The following is a 24,756-nucleotide window of genomic DNA, read 5'->3' as shown; positions in this document are numbered from 1 at the left end:
AACAAAACCATGGTGCACAGAAAATATCTGTCTGAGGTCAATTTACTCGTTGATAATTCATTCCTATCTTATTAACTATAAAAATGAAGTGAATTCAGAGAAATACTGTACAACCTTCTTTTTATCTTAATTTTAATATTATTATGTTCTTCATATGTTCCTAAACAGGTGAACTTTGCTCCTGATTTCATGCACTTTCACTCATATTCTTCATGAAACCAAGGACCATCAGCAATTGGCCTCAAAACCATGTTTCAATATAAATTACTTATCACTGCAAGACTAGCATTGCAAATTTGTGCATACAATTTATAAATAGGACCTTGTTTATCCGAACACCAAAGGAACTAGGCAGTTCCAATAATAGAAGCCCACTAACATCTCCAGTACATCTTATTAGTTCGAATAATAAAAATGTGTAGTGTTAAATAAAAACTAGTCCATATACACGAAGTTCCATTACAGATGTAAAACTAATCAAATTAATTAACTCATGTCTTCACCTATGCCTGAGCTGTGACTGCCATTGAAAGCTAGATGAATTCTCCGCTTTCATAGCTATCATTTTCGCAACGACGTCCCTGGCGTGCACGTCGATCGTGCAAATCGTCATGATCTTCCTTCTGTCATTATCATTTAGCTCTCCACAGAGTATCGTAATCAAAGCATTCAGCTGATTAATCTGTTTTCTCTGGTAATCCTTAAACGCATTCTCGAACCCTTCCTCCAGCCTCATGAACGCCATGTTCACTTCGGTCGTCCACCAAATTTGACTTCCGCAGAGGGCGGGCTGAGCTTCATGATCGAAGATCCAGCTCTCTCTTGGCTTTTCCTCGTAAGTGGCTACTGCTTGAGATATGTGATACCGTACTGTTCTCTTCATAGCATCAGTTACGTGATTCAACCAGACTTCTACCTAAAGGAAGAAAGTTTGAAGGAAGAATCTCTTGCGAGAAGAATTCCTAAAGCGTAACGAACACCTTTTAATGATTCTTCACAAGTTTGCGCAACCTGCCAAGCCTAATATGCCAATACCTCTTTTTTTTAGTTCATATGGCTAGTAGTTTACGAAGGACTAACGACTGAAGCTGTTCTGAGCAATTTACTGGCTTGAATGATGTGAATTTGAATGATATTTTCAAGCTTCTATATATTCCAGTTTTTAGAATTTCAAACTTTTTAAGAATGTAAGATTCTTCGAGCAGTTTTTTATTAAAATTTTGTTAATTATTAGCCATATGCCTCTGAAGGTGGATATTAGAATAGTTTGCTTGTTGGTCCGCTTTAGTGATAGCTATTAGAAAATTAAGAAGTCTTATGCGAATATTTATGCATTCATGGGAAACTGAAATGTGTAAGGAAGTGCACAATGCATATAGCATACAAAAATATACAAGATATTGAAAATAGTATCATAAAATAATATAATAAGGAGCCAATTCGTTTCTTACTGTTATAATCGATTTTCTGAATTACGTTTATTTAGATACCTTCCCACTGCAATCGCAAGTCCCATAAAGGGTCATCTCTTCACCATCTTTGGCAACCATGACAGTGGCGTTTTTAGATGGCTTTCCGTTATCCATTTTCCAATGCAATTTTGCGATGGAATCGTATAACTTTGATAAGTGTTTGCATACCAGTTCAGGATTGTTTCCTTAGAAAATTATTTATTAATTTTAGTAGTCTACCTTATATTTAAAAAAATATTCTTAGTTCGTTATTACTTGCTAACCATTGCTTAAAATATCTAGAAGATCAGTTGAGGAAATGAAATAGAATCTTGGATATATCAGTCTTTTTGTTTCCAAATAATCAGCCAGAGCTTTCTCACAAACATTCAGTTGCATTTGTAATTCTTCCAATTTTTCTAGAAGCTTTGGGCGATTGGTTGCCTTCACAATATTCAAGTTGCTTACCATTTCTTTTAATAGCTCCTGAAATATGCCAATTCGTTATGTAATACTTCCAGACATTACTTTATCAAAGGTGGTATCAAACACCTCAAAAAGCCTCATCTTGAGAATTCACAAACAATTGTACATGATAAACATACAGTAACTATTTAAATACTGAATTTTCAAGCATTTTTAGAAACTTAAGGAAGATTATTTACAATTATTTACTGTCTCTTTTATTCAGAGTTACTGTAATTTAATATCATGACGACAAAAATACGATAAAACACCAGTTAAAAATATGACTATAATTTAATAATAGTGGCTATTTAAATATTGAATTTTCAAGTATGTTTAAAAACTTAACAAAAAATAAATATTCGCATTTTGTACGTTTAACGAGAAAAAGAAATAATACGATTTTTATTAAGGAAGCCAAGTTATATTTATATTTCACTGTAATGAATCGTAAAAATGCTATGTCCCGATGAAATTGTACGATTTCTTCCGTGTAATAAGTAATTACTTTGAAATCCCTGTCGATTTTCTCAAACCGCTTTGACTCTTCCGGAAGTTGACTTCTAATGTCCTCTGAGCCAATAAAAATACTTTCGAGGTGCACCCATGCACGCTGCACCTCGAACCAGGCATTAATCACTGAATCTGCGTTACTCAGTTTCTTTTGCCAATCAAGAATCTCACCGAGAAAGTATCCCACGAATTTCGAGCCTAACATGGTCTGCAGTTGCACCTGCACAAAACGATCAAAACAAGCGTGATCATCCATAATTATAAATTTATTGGTCTCCAAGAAGAAAGAGCCGATTAAAGTTGGTATTTTTGTAGAAAAATAATTTTGACAACGAAGAAATGAGAGACAGATCAAAATTTTGATGGGTAACTAATCTATTTCATTTTTGAATATTCAAGTTTCTATTTTGTAGAAAAATTTGTAAAATTTCAGCAGATTTTATGAATTTTAAAAACTGTTTTTGATAGAGAGAAGAAATATTGTTACCTGATTGTCTTCGAGAGTTTCAATTGTTTCTTCGTCGATTGTAAGAATATTCAACTTTGTACGTTCATGAACCTCTTTGCCAAATTCGAGACTGCTCCAGGTGTCATGGAGCTCTTTCAACACTTTTTCCATTGCCATTTCTTTCACCGATTTAGTGACAATGTTTTTAACTTCCTCCTCGTATTTGTGCAGCTCTAGCTTCAATAAATCTTCCAACGTTGTACTGTCAGTCATACTAAACGCTACCTATTGTGAAGGAGAATTTAGTTTCATTAATATCACGATATGACGTTCAAACTACCAAATTGTTACATTTAACTATAAGGTAAACCTTTATTTTATTAATAATCTGTGCTCGAAAAATATCAGGCATGCAATTCACAAGAACATTAAAATATCGATATGAATGCATAAGAATGCATAAAGAAAAAGTGACAATTCCTCTGCCTAAAAAGGTCTACTAACATTCATGCAACTATTATCATTAATTATACTATTAAACTATCCAATCCAGTAGTGCATTAGAAACCACGATTTATTACATGCCAGCACCATATCGCAATTGTTATCGTCTCGACTCCCTGATCACAATATTAATATTTTCATTAGTTCTTTGCCACGCTTATGAATGTTAATCTCTCTGTGTCACCACAGGTGAGCAGAACGTTAAGCATTACAGATAGCCCAGCTTTCACCGAGATGTAAGGTTTGTAATTAAAACCAAGGCCTAAGATCGAGGTCTGTCCCATTTCAACCAAGATCTAGCGCAAACCCAAGCTGGGCAAGGTCTCTGTTAAGTATCGTTTTGATGTAAGCTCGTCTGAATAAGACAATTAACGTGAAAGTAGATTTTTTTCATACAAAAACGTGTCTGCGTTTTAACGATGCCGCGCAATTTAATTATGCAATTAAATTACCCTCGTTTCAGCCATTAATTCTCGCCAATGCCTATCCCTAATTGCTGGATTCTGCAACTCCGAGACTGCTCTTAGAGACGCCATCATGTTTCTCACCTGCGCCTCGATATTGTTGTACAGTTCCCAAGAACGCACGTCTTTGTCTAGTTCTGGAAAAGGAAACCTCTGTGTAACATTCGCGTTAAAGCATGTGGAGAATGGGTTCCCTGGGTTGCATGACTATTAACTGGGTATTTAGATCGCTTTGTTTTCCTCAAGATTTAGTTTGCATAAAGATGATTCATAGTGGCGTCTTGAAGAAACTCTTTGCTTTTTATGTAAAGTAGTACAATGTTTCCTCGCCATAGGATCTCGATTAAGTGAGGACATGCTTCTAAAATTGATATACTGAAACTGGGAGGCACTATACACTATTTAAATTAGATACTCACAGTGGTAGACAAAAGAAACTTCAAAATTAGAATTTGTTCTATATTAAAGTACTGAGTAATCTCCGTAATAAATATTTTATCTGATATTTTTCACACTTATCTATTATGGGATATCTCTTCATTTCCCAATAATTCACATTTTTTTCAAACTAAATTTCCTGTGTTTTCTATTTGCTTGCCTTTTAAATTATTTGTCGATTCTTTTATTTGTGATTTCGTGATAGCATAAAGAGAGATATTACTTTGTTTTAATATGAAATACGATTGATATTCTGATGAAGCTGACAGTGAGAAGGAAAGGAAGATCCTTACGCCTTAATTCTCTGAGAATCTTCTTGCATTCCTGGTCCATCCACTCGACGTCGATCTTCTTCCATGTTGTTTTCTTCCACTCGTTCAAACTGGTGCTGATTACGTTTACGTAATCCCATACTGTTTTCAAAAGTTGCATCTCCTTCTTCACTTGCTTGTTTACCTTAAACTCGGGCATCTCTTGCTCAAAGATATCGGTTTGTTCTTGCAGCACTTGCTCCTCGTTTTGGAACTTCAGAACCTCTTCGTGAATTTCGTTCAGCACTTCGTAAGGATTTGTACAATCGGGACTGGAAATAATGAAAGTAATTAAGTGTCATTTTTGTCACGAAGAAGAAACATTTTTAAAGGTGCTAAAGGAGAGATTCTTTATTAAACAGAAATTTTGTCGGTTCGGTTGGTGAACCTTGAGTCCATGAAAATTATGTATTTTAAATTTTGAAAATTCAAAATAGAAAGAGCTGTAAAAATTAGTTGCTCAGTAGAACAATATAAATATAAGGAATATTAAATGCCAAAAGAGTTGATATAAAAAAGAATGCCAAAGAAATTGAAGTTCAAAATAGCTATCGTGTAAATTTACTTAAAGACATCTTTGTCACGAAAGTCTCTGAGAAAACGTTCTTGCTTGAAATCGTAGTAGCTGAGTCTTTTCTTTAAGAGCTCAATTTGACGGGTCATTAGAGGCTGAACAACCTGTTTAACTTGAGCACCTAGTTTTTTTAATGTTTCCCAGGAAAGAGGTAATTCTGCTAGCCAGTCGAAAATTTGATCTCGTATAATTACTTGATACTGTTGCAAAAGTTCTATTGTTTTCTGAAAATTGATTTGGCAAAGAAATGTCAAAGGATGTTCCAACATTAACTCACTAAAATACACGTTAATATTATTTAGTTTCATAATCGATTTTATATATAACAATTTGATTTGCAATTTTACCTTGATAGGATCGAACATGTCTTCAATCTCAAATTGTCGATCCCTGATTTGTTTTAAATAATAAATTGTCTCCAAAAGAGCTTCGTAATCATCCTCGAGAACAGGTTGCGAGAAGTTTTCCATTGCTGCTTTCAGAAACTCTGACAAATTTTCCAGCCTGAAGAAAAAAAAACAGAATAAATAGATTATAAATAGATAAATCAATGAAGGAATAAATTATTGTATATAACGACTTGATTGAACACATATTAATGACTGTTACATCGAAATAAGTGTTTGTTTAATCCATCTTATAAACGGTAATTAAAATTGTTATAAGAATTACAGAAGGTTCTTAATTTGAATTACCTATTCCCCTTTAACTATCTAATAAGCTGAGAACGGTGAAAGGCATAACGAGTGAAAAGAAAAAGAAGGAAGTTGATGCTAATAGAATGCGAGTGCACACGATGCATGCATGTATCGCGTCACGGTCTGCTCGATTTTTGGGTAATTTGCAATAATGAAGCAAAGAAAAATCAAACACTAAAACTCATCACTTTTATTAATGACCTATACTTTATAAGAATAGATTAGCAAAAAATATTCATCTCATAAATATAAATATTTCTATACTTAAAAAAATGATAATATTTTCACTTTTCCCTGAAGAATTGAAATCCCCTATTTTACTTATTAAAAATAATAATAATAATAACAATAAAATCTCATCTCTATTCTTTCTATAAATAATCAGTCTTCTGAAAGCTGTTTATGAAACAATTTCTCAATTTTTAAAACAGTGAATGCCTCTTACTTATAGCTCTATTGATTGTACTAATTCAAGTTAGGTGTCCTGTGTGACTAATCTGATAGGATAAATACGATAATAGTACATAATAGTGTAATTACTGCGTAGTGATGTGATTGACTAAATATTCCTTCAGCACGTTGGCCCATTTGCAAATGGTATTCAGGAGGGATTGCTTGAAGGGCCTCACGTCGAGCCTCAGCCAGTGACAGAAGACATGTTCGTCTGGTATCTGACTGCACTTTTCGTATAGATCCATAAAATAGTCAAGCTCCCTTTTAAAATCGCCCAAGTCTGGCTGCTTCGGTTTCATGTTTTCAGGAACATAATCTGGGTTTTCTTCGAGTATTTCCCTATCTTCAGGTCTCACATAAGTGGCGAAAAGAAGGAAGTATTTTAAGTAGGCCTGCCTGTCGTCGTTCCACAACCACGAAAAGTGTTCATATATCTGAGGAAGATGATCTTGTTAAACAATTTTTATTTTAATATTACCTTACTTTTGTGTGAATCTTTCAATTTGTATGGTCATTTTTAGGAACATAGTTTTTTTGCTGAGCTTATATGCTATTTGTGTTGTCTACTGTTTGGAGCAGAATAGAGTAGATTACTTAGAATGGAATATAAATAATTAATAGTACCAATTTATTATTGGTTTTTGAAAAATTTGATCTCTTTTTAAATTCAGATTATAAATGCATTATTTTACCTGAATATGTTTTATTATTTCTACCAAGGCGAGCTTTACTCTGTTGCAAGTTTCTTCCATCATAAACACGATACCTTCTTCTTCTGCTACATCGAGCTTTAAACATAGGGAAACGAGCACATTAATAGAGGATATTATTTTTAACTATACATTACTTGTATGGTTTACTCAAATATTAAAAAAGCAGTCGTGAAAAATAAATCTTCAATTTTTAATTTAGCGCTTTCGAAGAAAATACTAATAAGATTTGATAAGTACCGAGTAATCTATTCGTTCCTCGATGAGTTCTGGATCAACGCGTCGTATAAGTGTGCTCATCTTCATCATTTCAAGTAGCAACCCCTCGAAGAACATGTAGAACCCTTCGGGGTCATCTAGGTTGACTGACGGTCGGAAGGTGATTGTAGGATTCTTTTAGGGTGTGATAGAATCAAAGAAATTATTTTACAATTACTGCAGAAATAAAATACAGTTTTTACTCGCTATTTAAAATACGTTTCTAAAATTATATTACGTGTTAAGTATTCTTATTTGTTCTAGCATAGTTGAGACTAAAAGCAAATGAGTTTATAGCGAGTAAATATTGTATCTATTATATTTTTAAAATTGGTAGTACCATGCTCAAAGAATTCTCAAGTTTTTAAATGCAGAGATTTACCTCTAAACAGAGTTGTATTTCAAATAATGGCTCCTGCTGTCCTTCAGGGTCAGTTTCATCCAAAATGTAACAAATGCTGTAAATAATAATGAAAGTATTACATTTATTTGTTAGTTTTCGATGTTAATCCATTTTAGAAACTTTGTTAAAGTAGTAGGCAAACTTCTGCAATAAATGAACTTCTATTTATTTTTTAAATTGGAAATATAAACGAATTATTTAACCTCGTAGATACTGCTTGAATGAGTCCTTTGGAAATTAAAGCATCAACGTAGGCAAGATAAGGATTCCATTTCTCGCGTCGCATCGCCAATGTCTCTTCATCCACCTCTTCTTCCTCAACTTCTTCTTCTCCTTCTTCTTCTCCCTCCATGTCCTCGGCGTCCTCATCGTACCTAAGCAACCATCAATATAAATTCATTAAATAGTACTCATGATTCTTTCATTCTTAATTGACGTATTCCTTTAAGATGCCCTGTTAACTTTGAAGCTGTCTTTAAATTAAATTATAAAAAGGTAAAAAATATCTTTTTATTATTTTCATTATAGTCTTAGCTCTCTGATACGACATTATTTCTTTTTCACAAGAAATCTCGAGATCAGTTTCCTATTCACACTTCTATTTACTTAATAATTTCTGCTAGTAATAATTTCTAGCTAGTAACTGAAGAATAAATAACTAGTAAACGATTTTTTTTACTTCACCTAGGAGATTCTTCAGCTAATTCTTCTTCAGGCGATGCTTCCGCTTCTTCTTCTTTCTTATCACTTTCATCTGCATCATCGAAGAAAAAGTTCAAGAAATGTATCAAAATCTAAGTATTTCCCTGTATCTTAAGTCCCACGAGTTGGAAAGCTCACCGTCTAGTAGTTCCTCTTCATCTTTTTCGTAAGCATCGTCTGGTAAGAGGTTGAAGAACAATTTGTAATTTTCTTTCAGAACTCGCCCGAGCTCCACAACAGTTTCCTCGATCTCGTTGAATCTTTCCTTGAACTTCTCGTCTTTGTCAGCAATTGACAATAAATTTTCGTCCCTCGCGTCTTTGCGATAAAGAATTGGCATCATTGCCCACGTGTACATCTTGTCCATGATGTTGTTCAAGTTCTCCTGCGCTCGAAACACTCTTGAATGCAGTTTCCGTGTGATTGTTAATAGATTTTCGATGTATTCTGGAACCTCTGAGAACAGATACTTCGTTCAAGTAGAAAGCTTCTTTGGTGTCATTGTTACGCTTTATTATATCAGGATGAATTCATAATTTTAAATTTAAATTAACTCGAAATGTGAATAAAATGAGATTAGATGAAGAAAGTGAAAACGAATTTTTGTGTAGAATACGAGTATAAAATTCTATATAAATTGAGAAAAAAAATTTACATATTGGAGAGACAGTAGGATTTATGGTTAGTTACCTTCAGAATTCCAGGTGTACTTTTCTTGCCCGAAATCAATTATTCTGTCGATATTTTCGATATCTTCCTCCACTAATTTAAATTCCACTGGCACACTTTCATTTCGTATTCTGTTATACCTAAATTAAAGCTTTCAATTAAGATCCTACTGATATTAAAAATGACTATTTACATTTAAAAAAAAATTTAAAAAAGTTAATCTGTATTAAATATCATGTAAGTTAATTTATATAAAATTTATATAAATAACTTGTGTGACTTATAATAAATTAAAGAATAAAATGAGCACTTTATTTACCACTTGATGATTAAATTAAGATTATAAGTGCTTCTGAAAAAGAACTGCGATTTGTTATAGAATTCAATGGCTTCATCAGATAGGTCAGTCCTCTTCATAATTAGCATATAGCGGATTTCCCTCAAAGTCGTCGTTAATTCTGGATCGAAATTTAATTCCAGCAATCTGTCCTCTCCAACTTTTAATAAAGTTTTCGCTAAATGAGTTTCACAAATCTCTGGCACCTTCTCTGCCCAAGCAGTGTAGATCTCTTTCTCCTTCTCGTCAATGAGCGTCTTGAAGGAACAAACAAATCAGTGATTTTGTTTCATGATAACTTCTGCTTCATAAATCTACGATAAATATACGTAAATGTGTTACAGAAAGTAGATTCTTTTAGTAATAAAACTACCAAAGCAATCAAAATGTCTGGTTTATAATATCACAAACTCTAATATTAATATTCAGTATATTCATTTGGTTTTACTCTAAATATGATTAAGGAGGAGTATAAGGAAAAATTATTTCCTTCAATTACTTATTTTTTCAAGTCGTTATGTTACTGAAACTATAACGCTTTCTAGGAAATATTTTCAAAAAGTAATACAGTTTAATATCGACTTTTTATAACAAACTATCGATTTTTTTATCGTCTTACTGATAATTACTTGGAGTTCATCGTATTTCGCTTTAAGTTCGCCTTGAATTTTTGTTTTGACTAATGGATGATCGACCAATTTTGTACAATGCATTGGAAAATGAATTCTTTCACGCATTTTCATTAACAGACACAAGGCTGCAGACACGGGCGGCAAATATAGATTCACTATTACATGCGATTGTTCTTGTCCCGATTTAAATGCGTCATCGAACATCATCTATAAAATAGGGGGTTTTCGTGATTGAGTATAACTACAGTTTCAAAAGACATAAATATATTTTCAGAAAGGAAAAAGGGCATTCAAAAATTTGTTCATTTAAAAATAAAAGTTGAAGAAGACACAAGTCCATAAAGCAGTATTTAACTTGAAGACTTTAAACGCTAATATCTTAAAAACAAAAGCATGTGACTTAGGTCACTTTGTCTTACAATCAGTATTGCCATATGTTGGGACAAAATGTCTTCCACTGACGTCATAGAGTTGAAAAGTGGGGGTACCACACGGTGTTCGATTGCATTGCAAAGTACCCCCAGTTTTCTACTCTGTGGCGTCACTGGAAGACATTTTGTTCCAACGTCTGGCAACACTACTTACAGCCACTACTTACTTCTCTATCTTAAAACTGAAGTAGCAAATATTATAATGTCGATCATGTGCAGTGGTTTCTAAAACAATTACTACCTTGTGGCTAGATAGGTTGCAAGAATGAAACAACAGATTATTACCTTAATATCGTCGAAGTATTTATTCATATACTCAACCAGGGCCTCGTAATTGTGCCACAGTTGTGCCATTATCACAGGTCTATTAGCAATCGAACCTATAATCCAAATGTATTTGAATATCGACTCCAAACTGTGACATTCTGCGAACACTTGGTCGAAAATGCTCGCCAATCGTCGATCAAATTGTTCCACCTTGTTATTGAAAAGATATTGTATTTAATTAAGAATAAAGTATTCGATGGTACACTCACAGCAAGTATAACTAGTAACAGAAATATGATAATTGAAAAAGAATAATTGAAGAAAGAAGTTACTGAGCTACTCACATGACCCAAAAACTCTTGCAAATCTTCAGTAAATTGTGTTTCCTCTGGTTGCAAAACGTCATAAGGAACATCCGAAAAATGACGATAAAGCTTCACAAATTCTTCGTATATGTTGTTAACCATGGAAAGCATCGATTTTGCTTTTAAGCCAGTCAATTCTATTCTTTCTAGTTTTAAGTAGTCCTCTACTACATCGAATAGCGACTGTAATTAAACAAATAATATTTAAGAAATTACACTTCCATATAAAATAAACCACAGAAAGTAAGGAGTTCTTTTTATTTGTTAATTTAATCTTAGAGAATTCTAGTAAAGAGACTAAAGTTGACAAATTTGGTTTAAATTCACCGTAGGCCAGGTGCACAGGACCAACAATCAGTGAATGCCAATTTTATCGATTCTAAAAGATACAATGGATTGTCCTTTTTTCGGATGTGTATCTTGTCAGTCGTGTGTATAGTTTTGATTAAAATTCATATCTATTAGAATCGACAAAATATCAAATGTCTTAGTAAATGGAGAGCCTTTTAAACTATTTATGTACACGTCCAAACACTTAAGATGTTAAATGCCCCAGTAAATGGACAACCTTTTTAGCTAGTTTTATATATATCTAGACACTTGAATTGCGACCCAGTAGCTGAATGTACTATTTCTTGTTCTTTTATTAGATGCATTAGAATTCAAGCTTAAAATTAAATAAAATTAGCTACTGAGATACCTAAGACATTTACCTTAGGTATTTATCTATAATCTGTAATATTATTCACCAAACCTCGATCTGTTTGAGTCTCGTCTGAAACAAGTGAATCCTCTCGAGGACTAGCTTCTCATGGAATGACCAAGGCACTGGTTCGCTTGTCCGAAAGTAGCCCTCGATTCTCTCTTTAAATTGGAGGAAAGTTTCTTGGTAAAAGTCAAGAAGAGGCATTACCTCTGCTATTTTCTTTCTATTGTCCTCGACATCCCCCTCGAACAAAGTGCTCGGATTTATATATTTCGTTGCCTGGAAAAGAAACATCGTAAATTGAATTGTATGTGTTGCCAATGGTCTTCCAATCTATTCAGCAGTGAACCACCAAACTCCATCGTTTATTCGATAAAAGGAATCGAAGGATAAACAAATGTAGTCAGTTCTGTAGAATTTGTTGTCTCGATACTAGCTTACTATGGTGCATGTTTAAAATTTAAGGTTCCATAAAAACCCAGTATCGATTTATCGATTGGAACGATAAAAGTTTAATCGTTAAGTGTTAAAAGGCGATTAAAAATATGATTAATTGATAGAACTAGAGGATTACTATCTTACAGTAAGAATTTTAATTTCTCCTGATAGAGATCGTGTACCTGAGCTATTATTAAGTTTGTAATTTCACGCAGCAGAACAATCATCCTTTCCAGAGTGTAATATTTCGAGTTTGACCACATTAGACAGACACAGTGCATCAGAACTCTGATTTTTGTTCCTATATCTTTGAATTCGGAATTCTCGATATCTTGGAAATGTGCTTCTAGTGGCTTCAAGTAAAGACTAATGCTTCGTGTCTCCAGTAATGCTAGAACCACAATAAAAGAAATTTAAGTTAGAATGTAAAAATATCTACTACCTTTTAATACTATTCTTCCCCTTAATTAGAAGAACTTGTTGAAATAACAAAAAATCAATACAAGTGAATACTTTAGCTTTCTTGGCCTAAAGAACCTGACAACTTATTTAGATCTGTATCTCTACCTTAGAAGTGATACGTACATGCAGCTACGTTCTTTATTAGGTTCTTGAAATACTCCGAATAAGGGCTTTCCATTCTTTCTAAAAACGCGTCCATCTGTACCACGCGTGGGTCTTTTAATTGCTGATAAATCGATTCCATATTCTTCAGCCTCAAGGTCCAATACTCTAACTCTGAAAACGTGAGTGTATTGAAAATAGTAATATTTCGACGAATAAATATTAATAATATTAGTATTATTATACTAAATTCCTGATTAATATATTTGCATGACATTTTAAAAAAAGTGATATGAGGAAAGGAAGAAAATCAGTAAAACTACCAGACACGCTTGATTGCTGGTCATCTTTCGATTTAGCCAATTCTTCGTTAAGGATCTCGTTAATCTGACTTGCCCATTTTATTACAATTTCTTCTATATTGTTCTTTAATTGAAGCTTTTGAGTAGAACTCGCTGTAGTCTCAAATTGCTCCTGGATGAGATCTTCGATACCCATGGGCATCGGTAGCAACGTTTGTCCTGTTATTTTTCCCTTCACCTAGTTAATATATCACACAAAATGTCATTTCCTGTCTAACAAATTATCCTATAAGCAACATTTTAATCTACACAGAATCTACATCTAATCTGAATCTAATACCCAAAATTCTACTTCGGAATAAAAAAGCTAGAAACAGCTAATAATTACATATAACATTCCATTTATTTTAGAGGGTGTCTATGAATAGAGGAACGAAGAAGAATTACCATTTTATTTTACTGAATAATACAAACTTTAGATTGTCATTAAAATATAAATATTTGACTAGGTACTATTTCCTTCCTGAATAATTTTTCTGAAAACATTTTTACCTGCCATATTAAACTCCGAAGATTGTAAACTTGTTTCTTCACATCTTTACGAACAACTTCGGGCCAACCAACATGGTTCTTTGGATTGGATAAGATAGGAACATACGCCTACAAAAATTGTGACAATTTTTTCTAGTATTTTAAGACATATACAATTTCTTCTTAAGGATTTACGAAACAATGGTACTAACATCCTCGACAAGAATAGCTAATTCCTCGACAGGGTTTGGTGCCATGTCGCCTGGTATCAGCAGGTCCTTGTAATTGCTCACAGTGACTTGTTGGGGTTGCCTTTTCAAGAAGTACGTCAGCTTTCTCTTCAGTTGCGTTATTTCGAGATAAGGTATCAGGACACCAGCAGTCGTCAGTTGCAGCACGAGAATCATCTCCGAGTTCGTCGTGAAGAACTTCGTAAATATCTCCTAAACGTGAAAATCGGGAAATTTAATCGTTATTGGAATAAAAGAACAATTTGCTCCAAAATTAATTTACAGTTGCTATGTAATCCAGAATTGGATTACTCAACAAAATCTAGTGAAACTAAAATTCACTATTTCCCTGGGTAAGAGATACTAAACGTAACCCTTGAGTTATCAACTATCTACAGTATTACCATATGTCGGGACAAAATGTCTTCGAGTGACGTCATAGAGTTGAAAAGTGGGAGTATCACGTGATGCTTCACTCCATTTCCTGCAGTACCCCTACTCTTCTACTCTATGACGTCACTGGAAGACATTTTGTCCCGATATATGGCAATTCTGGTTATCCTGAGATCCAAAACTTGGTTGACTATATTGTAAACAGTCTACGTTTTATCGTAGTGCAAAGTATGTTTTCTGAGAAAGTAGTATTTATAAGAAAAATCGGTAAACGTACCTTGAAGTCGGCATTTGACAACATTTTATTCCATTTGTCTGGTTTTACCTTCCTCGTGTAAGTAAGGTAATTATAAATGTATTCGAATCGTTCGTCTTCTTCTTTCTTCTCCTCATCTTTCTTTTCACTCATTTTTATTTCGTGATTGCTTTCGTTTATTTATTTAAAACTGCATTTAGCGGTTTAAGGTTATTTACATTATTAATATAGCCTTATCAATCTATTCTTTTACTACATACTTACGAAAAGAAATGACGATATGTTATAGAGATTTGTAGATAGATTCATGGATAAGATTCGAATAGTATTCTTCTGATTTCAGTATAGTTAGTTTAAACCAAAGAGTATCAAAGAGTACCTCTTTGCTTAGAACTGTAATATATTAACCAGTAATTGGCTGTATCTAATTACTGTTTTATTGAACAATGAGTTTGATCAGATGAATTTCAAGCTTTCTATTGTGATTTAAATAATAAAAAATACCTATTATCGATTTAATTATTATAAACTGTAGTATCTGTCAAATATTGAATATATACTACTCAAATTTATTACACAAAATTTATATCTAGTTTATCAATTGGTATTAAAATTTATTACTGAATATTTTACTGTCTCGTTCATCCATATTTCGCATTTATCTATATTAATTTCATATGCAAGAGTAAGTTTATTAATATATCGTAATATTTAAATAAATATTTCTAAATTGGAAAGTTCGTTAGAAGGAAGGTTTCTAAAAATAATATGCACATAACTTAATTCATGGAATGCCAGGGTATCTTTCACTTCATTAAGGATAGCTTTATTGCACTTGACACTATTGTAAGATTCCTGTAATTATTTGATTTCTCCCTCTAGTGTTCCATTTGTGGCATACAGTCAGCAATATTTCATCAACTCTGGGAATTTTCTTACTCATTAAGAGACTTTGATTTAAGAAAGTAATCTTTAAATTCGAAATTATTTGTTTAATAATTTTACACTTTGAATAGAAATAAATGAACATTAAGTGCACTATCTTAATTATGTATAAAATTTTATCAGTTACAGGTGCCAAAATATCACAATCTGATTATAATGACTATTTTTGGAACTGTATTAATTCTGTTACAAAATTATTACGATTACTTTTATCACCTACTACGATAAGATAAAATATTTCAGAACAATATATCCATTTAAAAGATAGTAATTATAGGAACCAAAGCATATTTTCATTAAAATAAAAATATATCCAAGAAAATTACACTATTTTTGTACTTAAACCTGAATTACATTTAATGACAGTCACATATATAATTTTACTCCATTAATTAATTATCTTAATTTTACTTCTGTTATCTATCTTAACAAGCGACCTTTTAATTTCATAAACTGTTAACACGCAATTTCACTCTTCTCCAATTACTACAATTTATAATCCTATATTCAGAAACTAAACCAGACAGTTCTTACTCAAGAAAAAGTTCACTGATAAAATATTTCTCTTTGATTTCAGTTAAGTACTTGTTCCACAAATTCTCCTTTAACCCAGAAATATAATTAACAAATGAACCTAATAAATGTGATTCCAATGGAAATATTTACCTTGCATTCTTGGTATACATTATTTAGATCCAAATGAAATTAGATAATCCGTTTAGCAAATGATTAGGTAATCGGAATTTCCTATCGTTCGCCAATAAGGAAACGTGTCTTGGGTTAAACAAGCTAAACTCATTGTAGATTAATGATTGCTCAACCGATTACGATGGGTATTCCTGATATATTAGATTTTCTCTAGCTACGTTAAGCCTTTCTTCTATGTCAAACATACGCGATAAATATTGACAAATCTTTGCTTTTACCTTTCGAGTCGCCTTTGACATACGTTAAGAGTAAGAGGCGACATCGAAGAAGTCTGTAAATTCTGCAAGCACGCAGCGCTGGTTGCATAACGCACTTTCGGTACAGATTCATGTAAGCAAGTGTCGTAAACAAACGAGGAACTGAACTCGCTGGAAATTGCACGAATTTACTTGTTATATGTATATAGTATGCTCGTATTACTGTAATTAATTATAACAGCAGGTTTAATGAGCATATTTACTATGTAAACTCCTGAAGAGGAAGCTTTAGCACCTTCATTATCGAATTTTTATAGTATAGAAGTGAAGGTGATTTTTTTTCTTCAGTTTCTGAGATAGGTAAATTATAGTGTTTAAATTGTAGTTAGAATAATCTGTGCGTAGAATGTAATTATATTAACTTCAGTTAATTTAGAAATTGAGATTTTAATATTTTGTGTAGTATTGCTGGTCTTATCCACGTGTCTGTTTTAAATAATTTGAATACATAGCTAATATAACAATGAACTCATGACGAATATTCTGGTTATTTTCTACTTTTTTTCGAGTTATGAAAACAGTTCAGTTTAATTTTTAAATAAAATGTGATTTTTTACAACTGTGCTACTGTCTCATATTCAAAATCAAACTTTTTAACTTTACTACTAATACAATTATATGCCACTAGTTAACACTTTAACAGCTTTTACTTTCTCGAGTAGTAAATCTGTTAATTAATGTTAAACGAGTACTTTTTGTTTCGCCATCTAGATCTTACACTACAGAATATCAATTAACATGGCATTCACTTGGAGAAAATAAAGGATTAGTCACACTTCAATTGCAATGCTAATTTTAAAATATAACAAGATTTTATTACTGTTTTTGTGACTGTAAACGAGGAGTTCCGTATGAAGCAGCTTGTTTTTGTTTAAATAAACCACATTGCAAAGTAGCAAGTTAAATAATCGAAAATTAAGTAATCATCGTCCTTTGGCGCACTGTGAATGGCGCTAAAATGCTTGGCATAGTCAGCATACCTACTGACACTTTCCCTTCTACTACGAAGAACGTTTAACTTGTTTGAATGTTTCCAGTGGTGTATGCATTCACGACAATGTGCTAAATTGTCCATTCATTTCCTTACAACTATAGTGTATAAAGTAATTGTCTGGTAATGTCTGGTACTAAAGTTCATATCAATGAAATTCTTCTATTAATTAAATACAATAATTCCTTTTTATAATAAGTAATATAATAGAGTAATTTTAAGTTTGAAAATTTGAAAATTCAAGACTCTATAAGTTAACTCTATAAGTTTCACTTAAAATGGCATGAATTAGATATTCATAAATTTTGTGTCCATTCTAATTGAAGTCTATATACTATAGTACAGAACCGAAACTGGACATATTGAGAATCAGTATCGTGAAACTAAAATTATGTGATTTGATTGCTGTTTTACTGTAGGTACCCTTTTTTCTACTAATATTTCTTCCACAAGAGAGCTCACATTAGTCAGTTTTCATTTGATACACGTCACAGCTAAAATATCTGAATGAAAGTTTGAAAGTCAGCGGTGGAAAACATAATCAAGGTCGGGTCAGAGAAAGAATCGAGTTGGAGGACCATTCTGTAGCCACCGTGGCGAGAGAAGAAGGCTCTCTGTAGACATCTCCATAATATGTAGACGCCTTAGGGACCAAAAGTAATGGGTACAAGTGTTACCATGAATCTCTGTTTCGAAGTTCTTCTAAATAGTTTCTTTCACTGAAACTATGTCATAAAAAGAATACTATCATTGATAGATTAGCATCATGTGGATCTCGATAGTTTCGTTAGGTATCAAACTGATACAGTAGAATCTCGATTATCTACAATTTATGCTATTCAAGGCTGCGCATATTGGATACAGTACTGGTAAGAATATAATAAAAATTAGAACATCGATTGAGATCTGAACAGTGAGCTTTGGTACCTAGCTAAAATCTCAATACATTTCGATACTTCTCATTGACTACTTTTATTTTGCTATCAATTCGATCATTACAGTGACTCTTCGTTATATGTTCATCTCTCGGGGTCAGTCAGGGTTACATATCACTTATAAGTCAGTTCTCACTTTCTTTGAACTGGAACCAATCGTCACGAGTAGAGTCATATGTCAAAGGGAACTTCTTCATCAGATATCAATGAATATGTAACAAATAAAATCAGGCGAACGTATAACGAGAGCTGGACTGTAGCTGCAACTGAATGCACCATAAATCTATGTCTACACTGAAGCAACAACGAGGAACATTTTGTAATTAGAAAACTATGCGTTTCTGGACATACATATATGCATTTGAACTTTTCATTCTCTATGTGTCTAGATGGTATACATCAATCAATGTGTAGGTACTTCAAGGCAAAAAAAATTGAAAGAACATTAATTTTAGTTGAAGTTTGAAGGGATGTTTCAACCTAAAGTTGCTTCAACTCATTTGCATTCGAGCAGTTTGAATTCAAATAACTTGACTAATCTGAACATGCCTAAACGAAACAGAAACTTAAAGGGATGTTTCAAGCATGTTTCAAGTCAACTAAAGCAATATGTTCATATTGCACAAGTGGCCCTAAATCACCTGCATTCAAGCCACTTGAACTCAAGTAACTTAGCTAATCTGAACAAGTCCTAACCGAAACAGAATCATAAAGGGATGCTTCAAATGAAGTAACAACCTATTCACATTGGCCAAGTTCCTTCAAATCACCTGTATTCAAGCCACTTGATCTCAAGTAACTTAACTAATCTGAACAAGTCCTAACCGAAACAGAATCATAAAGGGATGCTTGAAATGAAGTAACAACCCATTCACATTGGCCAAGTCCCTTCAAATCACCTGTATTCAAGCCACTTGATCTCAAGTAACTTAACTAATCTGAACAAGTCCTAACCGAAACAGAATCATAAAGGGATGCTTCAAATGAAGTAACAACCCATTCACATTGGCCAAGTCCCTTCAAATCACCTGCATTCAAGCCACTTGATCTCAAGTAACTTAACTAATCTGAACAAGTCCTAACCGAAACAGAATCATAAAGGGATGCTTGAAATGAAGTAACAACCCATTCACATTGGCCAAGTCCCTTCAAATCACTCGCACGCAAGCCACTTGCACTCGAGTAACTTAACTAACCCGAACAACGCTTCGAGATTCCGTTGAAGAAACCCGAGACCACAAGCCAGCTGCAGTGGTCAAAGCGTGTAATTCAGGGCGAGGATTCCGTGATCGGAGAGCACGTAGGAAGACGAGCATCGAGGATGGGAAGGCATTCGGTTCGGCAGTGGAAAGCGGCCGGTGTTCCGGGTTAATATTCGTAGCGAAGAGGATTGTTTTGCAACGCTAGGCTCTCCGGGCAGCCTTACGTGCCCATGCTCGTCTCGTAATTAGTTTGACTTTCACCGTGAGGGCCACCTTACCGGGCACACTTTCGCTCGTCTTCGTTTTGCCCGTCTCCCTGCTGCCCGCCTCTGGAATTACGTTACGGTGAAAATGCCTGATGCGACCGGAAGAATTCAGGCCGATATCAAGGACGTCCCCTGGTAACCTACCCAGATTCGGGCCCCGTCGATTCGACCGCGGCCGCCGATCGGGATGCCTTCGTGAGCAGTGACGTCATCGTCCAACGACGAAATCACAGAGCCAGAGAATTTCTGAGCGACGCGCATCCGTACGTAGCCGATTGCCCAACTGGGCTTTGATGTAATCGGGGCTTCTTGTAATCTCTGTAGGATCTCTTGCGATACGGAATACGTATTCTGGCTCGTTACGACGCCACGGTTGCAATCGTTCATCTTGATCGACCCCTGAGCTTTCTTCGAGCGTTTAAGGTCTTTCAGGTGGAGAAGGAACCAGGGTTGCCACATGAGGTCCCTCGTTGGGTACAGTGGAGGGGAAAAATAAAGAGTGTTTCGTTGGTGTAGGTCTAGGTCCTAGATATGAACGAGGTCTTAGGAATATAATATAAGAGGATAGCTATTGTTTCTTCTTTGAGTTCCTGAATTTCCTTAGTGTACCTAAAGAGGGATTCGTGCGGCAACTCTGGAGGGTATTTGTCGGTTTGTTACTGTTACGTGAATGGTTTGCTATAGAGTGGCCGACTTAAAGCAGACTATCTAAATATCTCTTCCTATTGTGGAGATATGGAAAGTGTTTCATATGCAATTTGAATCACACCGAGAGACTAGTTCTTTGAAAAAATATCTTCAACTCTTTGCGCTAGGAGGTGCTGATTTGCCATTCACTTTGTCATTCACCTTAGAGGGAACCACCGAGTGCAGAGGGTTGAAAATGTATTTTATGTAATGTATTGGTTTCTTGATATCATTCAAATTGCACAGAAAATATTTCTTATATCACCACAATTAAAAGAGATACTTCAGTGGCCTGGTTTAGGTGGACTACCCTGTATATTGGGTAGAGCTGTTTCAGTTGTTGAAGTTTGATGTTGAATTTGGTTTAAAAGGGAAAAGGGGATGATCTAGAATTTCGCAATCTGAAGTACCATGATTGAGGTAATTGTCGAGATCTTGGCGTTAAGTGTATTTAGACATGATGACGTATAAGCATAGTAAAAATAGTGTAACTCAAAACATAAAGCAGTTTCTCCAAAATAGGAGGGAATCTACACACCCAGGGTGGCCAGATACCAGGACAAGATAGATATCAATGATGTCATACCCCCACCCTTCTGCTCTATGACGTCATACCCCCACTCTTCTATTCTATGATATCATTGGAAACCATTTTGTCCCGATATCTGGCTACCTTGTACACATCTTTTTACATGATATTTTTGTATGATCTATCGTTAAAGGTATATTGTATTCTACCATTTAATTTCAATCAGTATTATGAAATACTATTCAATGTTTATTTTATTATATAATTAATATTAATATAGAATATTAGCAAAACTCAAATCTGTCCAATATGTAACGTTTTCCTTTACAACCAGGAAAAAGATCCTTTATTATAATATTATACATTTGTTACTAGTTACGAGCGACAAGATTATAGGAAATAAAAATCTTACACAATATCACATGGTAGTGTTAATGTTTCTAAGCAATTTCTTATACGATTAATAAGTGAAACTTCGTAATTGCAATACTGGTGAATCTTATTCCTTCAGAATTTCCGTTTCAGTCGAATGATACGCTGTTCCTCTACCCTCCAGCGTATTCCGCACTAGAATTCGGCAGGATCTGTGCTTTTCTCCAGCTCCGGGCGATTTAATCTGAATTTCAATTTAAACGTCGATCGACACTGGAATTTCGTGCCTCGACATGTCGCGTCAGATGTGAAAAGATGTACGTTGTAGCAACATCGGCATTCCTATTCCATCCGTGTCATCGTAGTTTAACAAACCTGCTAATTTATCGCCCTTGCCGAACGATCGATTTGAATTCATCGATGCACGCTTCAAATTGTTATTGGGCTATAATTCACACCAACCGATTTTGGCGGTTGTTGAGTGTCGAGTTTCTATCTTTTTTTAGACACGCATACATATGCATGTGTGCAACGAAGAACTTCCGCTACGTGAGATTTTTGTGTTCGAGTTTTGATAGGATTTTTTCGAAATTTTACGAATATTATTACGTGTGTTTTAATTAAATATGTTGTTTGATGATGCTATAAAGCGTATGTAAGTATTACTATTAAGATTGTGTTCTCTTTTTTAAAATGTAGGGAAAACAGATAACTACAAATTAATGCAGTAATTAGAATGTCGATGGATGTTCAGAAACATAGCTTCCCCAATTAGTTATTTATTTTATTTTTATCATTATTTATATTATATTTCAAAAATTAATTTTATCAACTAGCTAATATTAATGAATTCTTTTAAGCAAGAAATTACGTTCTAATTATGTAGAGATTATGTAAAAGTGTTATTTTTAACAAGTCTTCTTTATGTTTCTGAGAAAAAACAAAACAATAATAAATTTGATTAAAAATTATAAAATATGTTTGAATTCATTTTGAAGTTTTCAAATTTATTTACTATTACCAATGGTAATTTTCAATGTGGTCATAGTAAATTAAAAACTAATAAAGAAAGTTTAATTTGATACTGAGATTGTTAAATAACAACAAAAATTTTCTAAAAAATATTCTCTTTCAATAAACATACAGTTAACATAGTTTCATGTTTATAATGTAAGATTTGTAGAATTTTATCATATAATTCCGTGGAATGAATTTTCATTTTTCGAAATTTTTTATGCAATACGCATTCACCACGTAAAACTAGCCCAAATAAACTTAATATCTCTTCCAAATAGCGTGCGTTTAAAGTCTCAGACAGTCTCCACTATTACGTAAGTGACGTTTAGAATTACAGAGATGGTCCAGAGTATAACATTTACATCGTTTTACACGTACATAAACCGATTTCAATCTTCACTTTAATACCACTGCTTCACTTTGGAGAATTCTTAATTTCACATATAAAAAGCTGATAAACGTAGTTCCTTCCTCAATTATTAAACTTTTTTCGAACTACTATTCTAAATATAGTACACTGTTTAAACAAACATTAGGGAAATCCCTGTCCAAGTTTAAAACGGTTACATTAAATACTCGTCTAATAAACGAATAACAAAATGAAATTTCACGCAGCATTGGCTAAATCAAATTCTCAACACTTCAAGTTTTCAGGAACACCAGTAGCCAATCGATAAGAATCTAAACGAATCACTGTCACTTCATTAAAATAAAATAAACGATAAGTCATGGAGGCGCTACTTTGTTCGCTCTATTAGTTCCCCTCACTTTATACTTAAATTGTTTTTTATTTTTTACGTCAGTTCACAAAAATTAAACAATAAACATATTCATTTTTCGTGGAACATTGGTCTCTGAATACTAAGAAATTCAAAGACCTAGAATAATCAAATTTTATAAGGACCCTATTTTAGAGGGTGTCTATGAAAAAAGGGTCAAGAAGGATTCTACCTTTTTTAGATATCTATTGTGACTCCTAAATTTTGGGAGTCCTCTCACAAAAATTTTTAAAGAAAAAACCACCCTTAATTTCTTGTCCAGCTTTCAAGAAGAAAAGCATCTTTAGAGAAATTTAATTCATGGATGAGAAAATAGAGGCTCTGCCCTTTAAGTTGAGCCCAGGCTCACTGTTGTACCATTTTTTTCACAAACTTACTAATTAACGTGACGCAACTCAGGAAACGTGATTTCTTAATTACACCTATAAACCAATTTATTAAATACACCTTTATTCATGATAAAAAATGTACTAGTTAAATAAATAGGTAATAAGAATAAAATCCTTTAATGCAAGTAACACATACTATTATATTATATTTCTTAGACTATATAATATAATACTATTATATAATACAATAGTAATAACTATTTCTTAGACTATTTATTCAAACAAGATACCTTCGACCAAGTAAACCTACTCTTCATCTTAATCTTATATATTCAATAAATAAATAATTTCCCCCGTACTCGTAAACAGTTTATTGCTTCCCCTCAAAAACATACTTTCATGAGCTGTGTCACTTTTTTTCCACCCATAGGTGAAGTACAGCTCCTGTCACGTTAGTGTTTATCCACCAATGGCATAAGAAATTGATTGAAGACTATTTCCCTTCTAAATGACGCAAGGTTCCCCATTTACGTGGATTTCGCCTGGTTGGTCCCCGTGAAAGAGAAAAAGTAGGGACGCCGTTAATCGTAATAAGATCAGGGTTACGTAGCACTGTGAACAAAGATCGGCCGATCGATGATCGAACGGGCGAAGGAAGAGGATCGAGGATGTTCCTTTTCCCCTCTTCCAGCCCGTATAAAAGTCCGAATGTGTCGATCCAGCCGACACAACTGTGAAAGATCGCCCAGTGAAAGACGTTCTCTTTGCGACGCCCATCTTTCGGCTTCGTACCCTCCTAGTCGCCGCGAAATTCAATCACAGAAGATGTTGGTCTACCTGGTGAGTTTCTCGACGCTCTCGCCGCGGCTTCCATCGAGATCTGGTGCTCTTTGATTGCGACCGCTGCCTGGCGCTGAGCCCTGGCTACCATTAGGCAGCTCGTTATCGTTTGTCGATTAGAAAGCTATACCTGTGCACTGATACCATTTTGACGTTAGAGAAAAGGGTGGCTGTCTGATATGAACGGCAGTTAGTGCGTCGTTGAAGTTGGTGGGTGATTTCCTATCCTTTTGCGAAGGGATGAGAGGTACGTACAGTTTGGTTGGAGATATAGCGGAGTAAATTGAGCCATCGAGTGGAAGTGTGATACGAGTAGATAGTATTTGATTAGTCGTGCTCTTGTAAAAATATTCCTGTTGCTTTAAATGTCCTAGTGCACCAGAGAC

The 24,756-nt window shown here is 34.0% G+C and overlaps 2 protein-coding genes across 2 annotated transcripts in view; one reads left to right on the top strand and one right to left on the bottom strand.

The window, feature by feature from the left end:
* The window catches only part of LOC143179631 (dynein beta chain, ciliary), a 38,135-nt gene extending 23,469 nt beyond the window's left edge, over positions 1-14,666 (bottom strand). Inside the window, exons 1-28 of the mRNA XM_076378946.1 lie at positions 14,535-14,666; positions 13,847-14,077; positions 13,656-13,763; positions 13,125-13,341; positions 12,823-12,975; positions 12,420-12,628; positions 11,848-12,078; positions 11,073-11,276; positions 10,747-10,938; positions 10,028-10,237; positions 9,381-9,655; positions 9,083-9,201; positions 8,531-8,848; positions 8,375-8,444; positions 7,894-8,064; positions 7,670-7,745; positions 7,270-7,422; positions 7,012-7,107; positions 6,407-6,753; positions 5,516-5,672; positions 5,160-5,392; positions 4,577-4,866; positions 3,834-3,982; positions 2,917-3,162; positions 2,425-2,649; positions 1,736-1,937; positions 1,491-1,657; positions 504-916 (exon numbers count right to left, since the gene is read on the bottom strand). Coding sequence (XP_076235061.1) covers positions 504-916; positions 1,491-1,657; positions 1,736-1,937; positions 2,425-2,649; positions 2,917-3,162; positions 3,834-3,982; positions 4,577-4,866; positions 5,160-5,392; positions 5,516-5,672; positions 6,407-6,753; positions 7,012-7,107; positions 7,270-7,422; positions 7,670-7,745; positions 7,894-8,064; positions 8,375-8,444; positions 8,531-8,848; positions 9,083-9,201; positions 9,381-9,655; positions 10,028-10,237; positions 10,747-10,938; positions 11,073-11,276; positions 11,848-12,078; positions 12,420-12,628; positions 12,823-12,975; positions 13,125-13,341; positions 13,656-13,763; positions 13,847-14,077; positions 14,535-14,666 — 5,594 coding nt within the window. The remainder of the gene's footprint in view (positions 1-503; positions 917-1,490; positions 1,658-1,735; positions 1,938-2,424; positions 2,650-2,916; positions 3,163-3,833; positions 3,983-4,576; positions 4,867-5,159; positions 5,393-5,515; positions 5,673-6,406; positions 6,754-7,011; positions 7,108-7,269; positions 7,423-7,669; positions 7,746-7,893; positions 8,065-8,374; positions 8,445-8,530; positions 8,849-9,082; positions 9,202-9,380; positions 9,656-10,027; positions 10,238-10,746; positions 10,939-11,072; positions 11,277-11,847; positions 12,079-12,419; positions 12,629-12,822; positions 12,976-13,124; positions 13,342-13,655; positions 13,764-13,846; positions 14,078-14,534) is intronic.
* Positions 1-24,756, top strand: part of LOC143179281 (uncharacterized) — a 53,462-nt gene that overhangs the window by 21,830 nt on the left and 6,876 nt on the right. The window lies entirely within an intron of this gene.

Source organism: Calliopsis andreniformis, chromosome 5 (genome assembly GCF_051401765.1).
Source record: "Calliopsis andreniformis isolate RMS-2024a chromosome 5, iyCalAndr_principal, whole genome shotgun sequence".
NCBI classification, from domain to species: domain Eukaryota; kingdom Metazoa; phylum Arthropoda; class Insecta; order Hymenoptera; family Andrenidae; genus Calliopsis; species Calliopsis andreniformis.
This window is presented reverse-complemented; position numbering and strand designations above follow the sequence as displayed.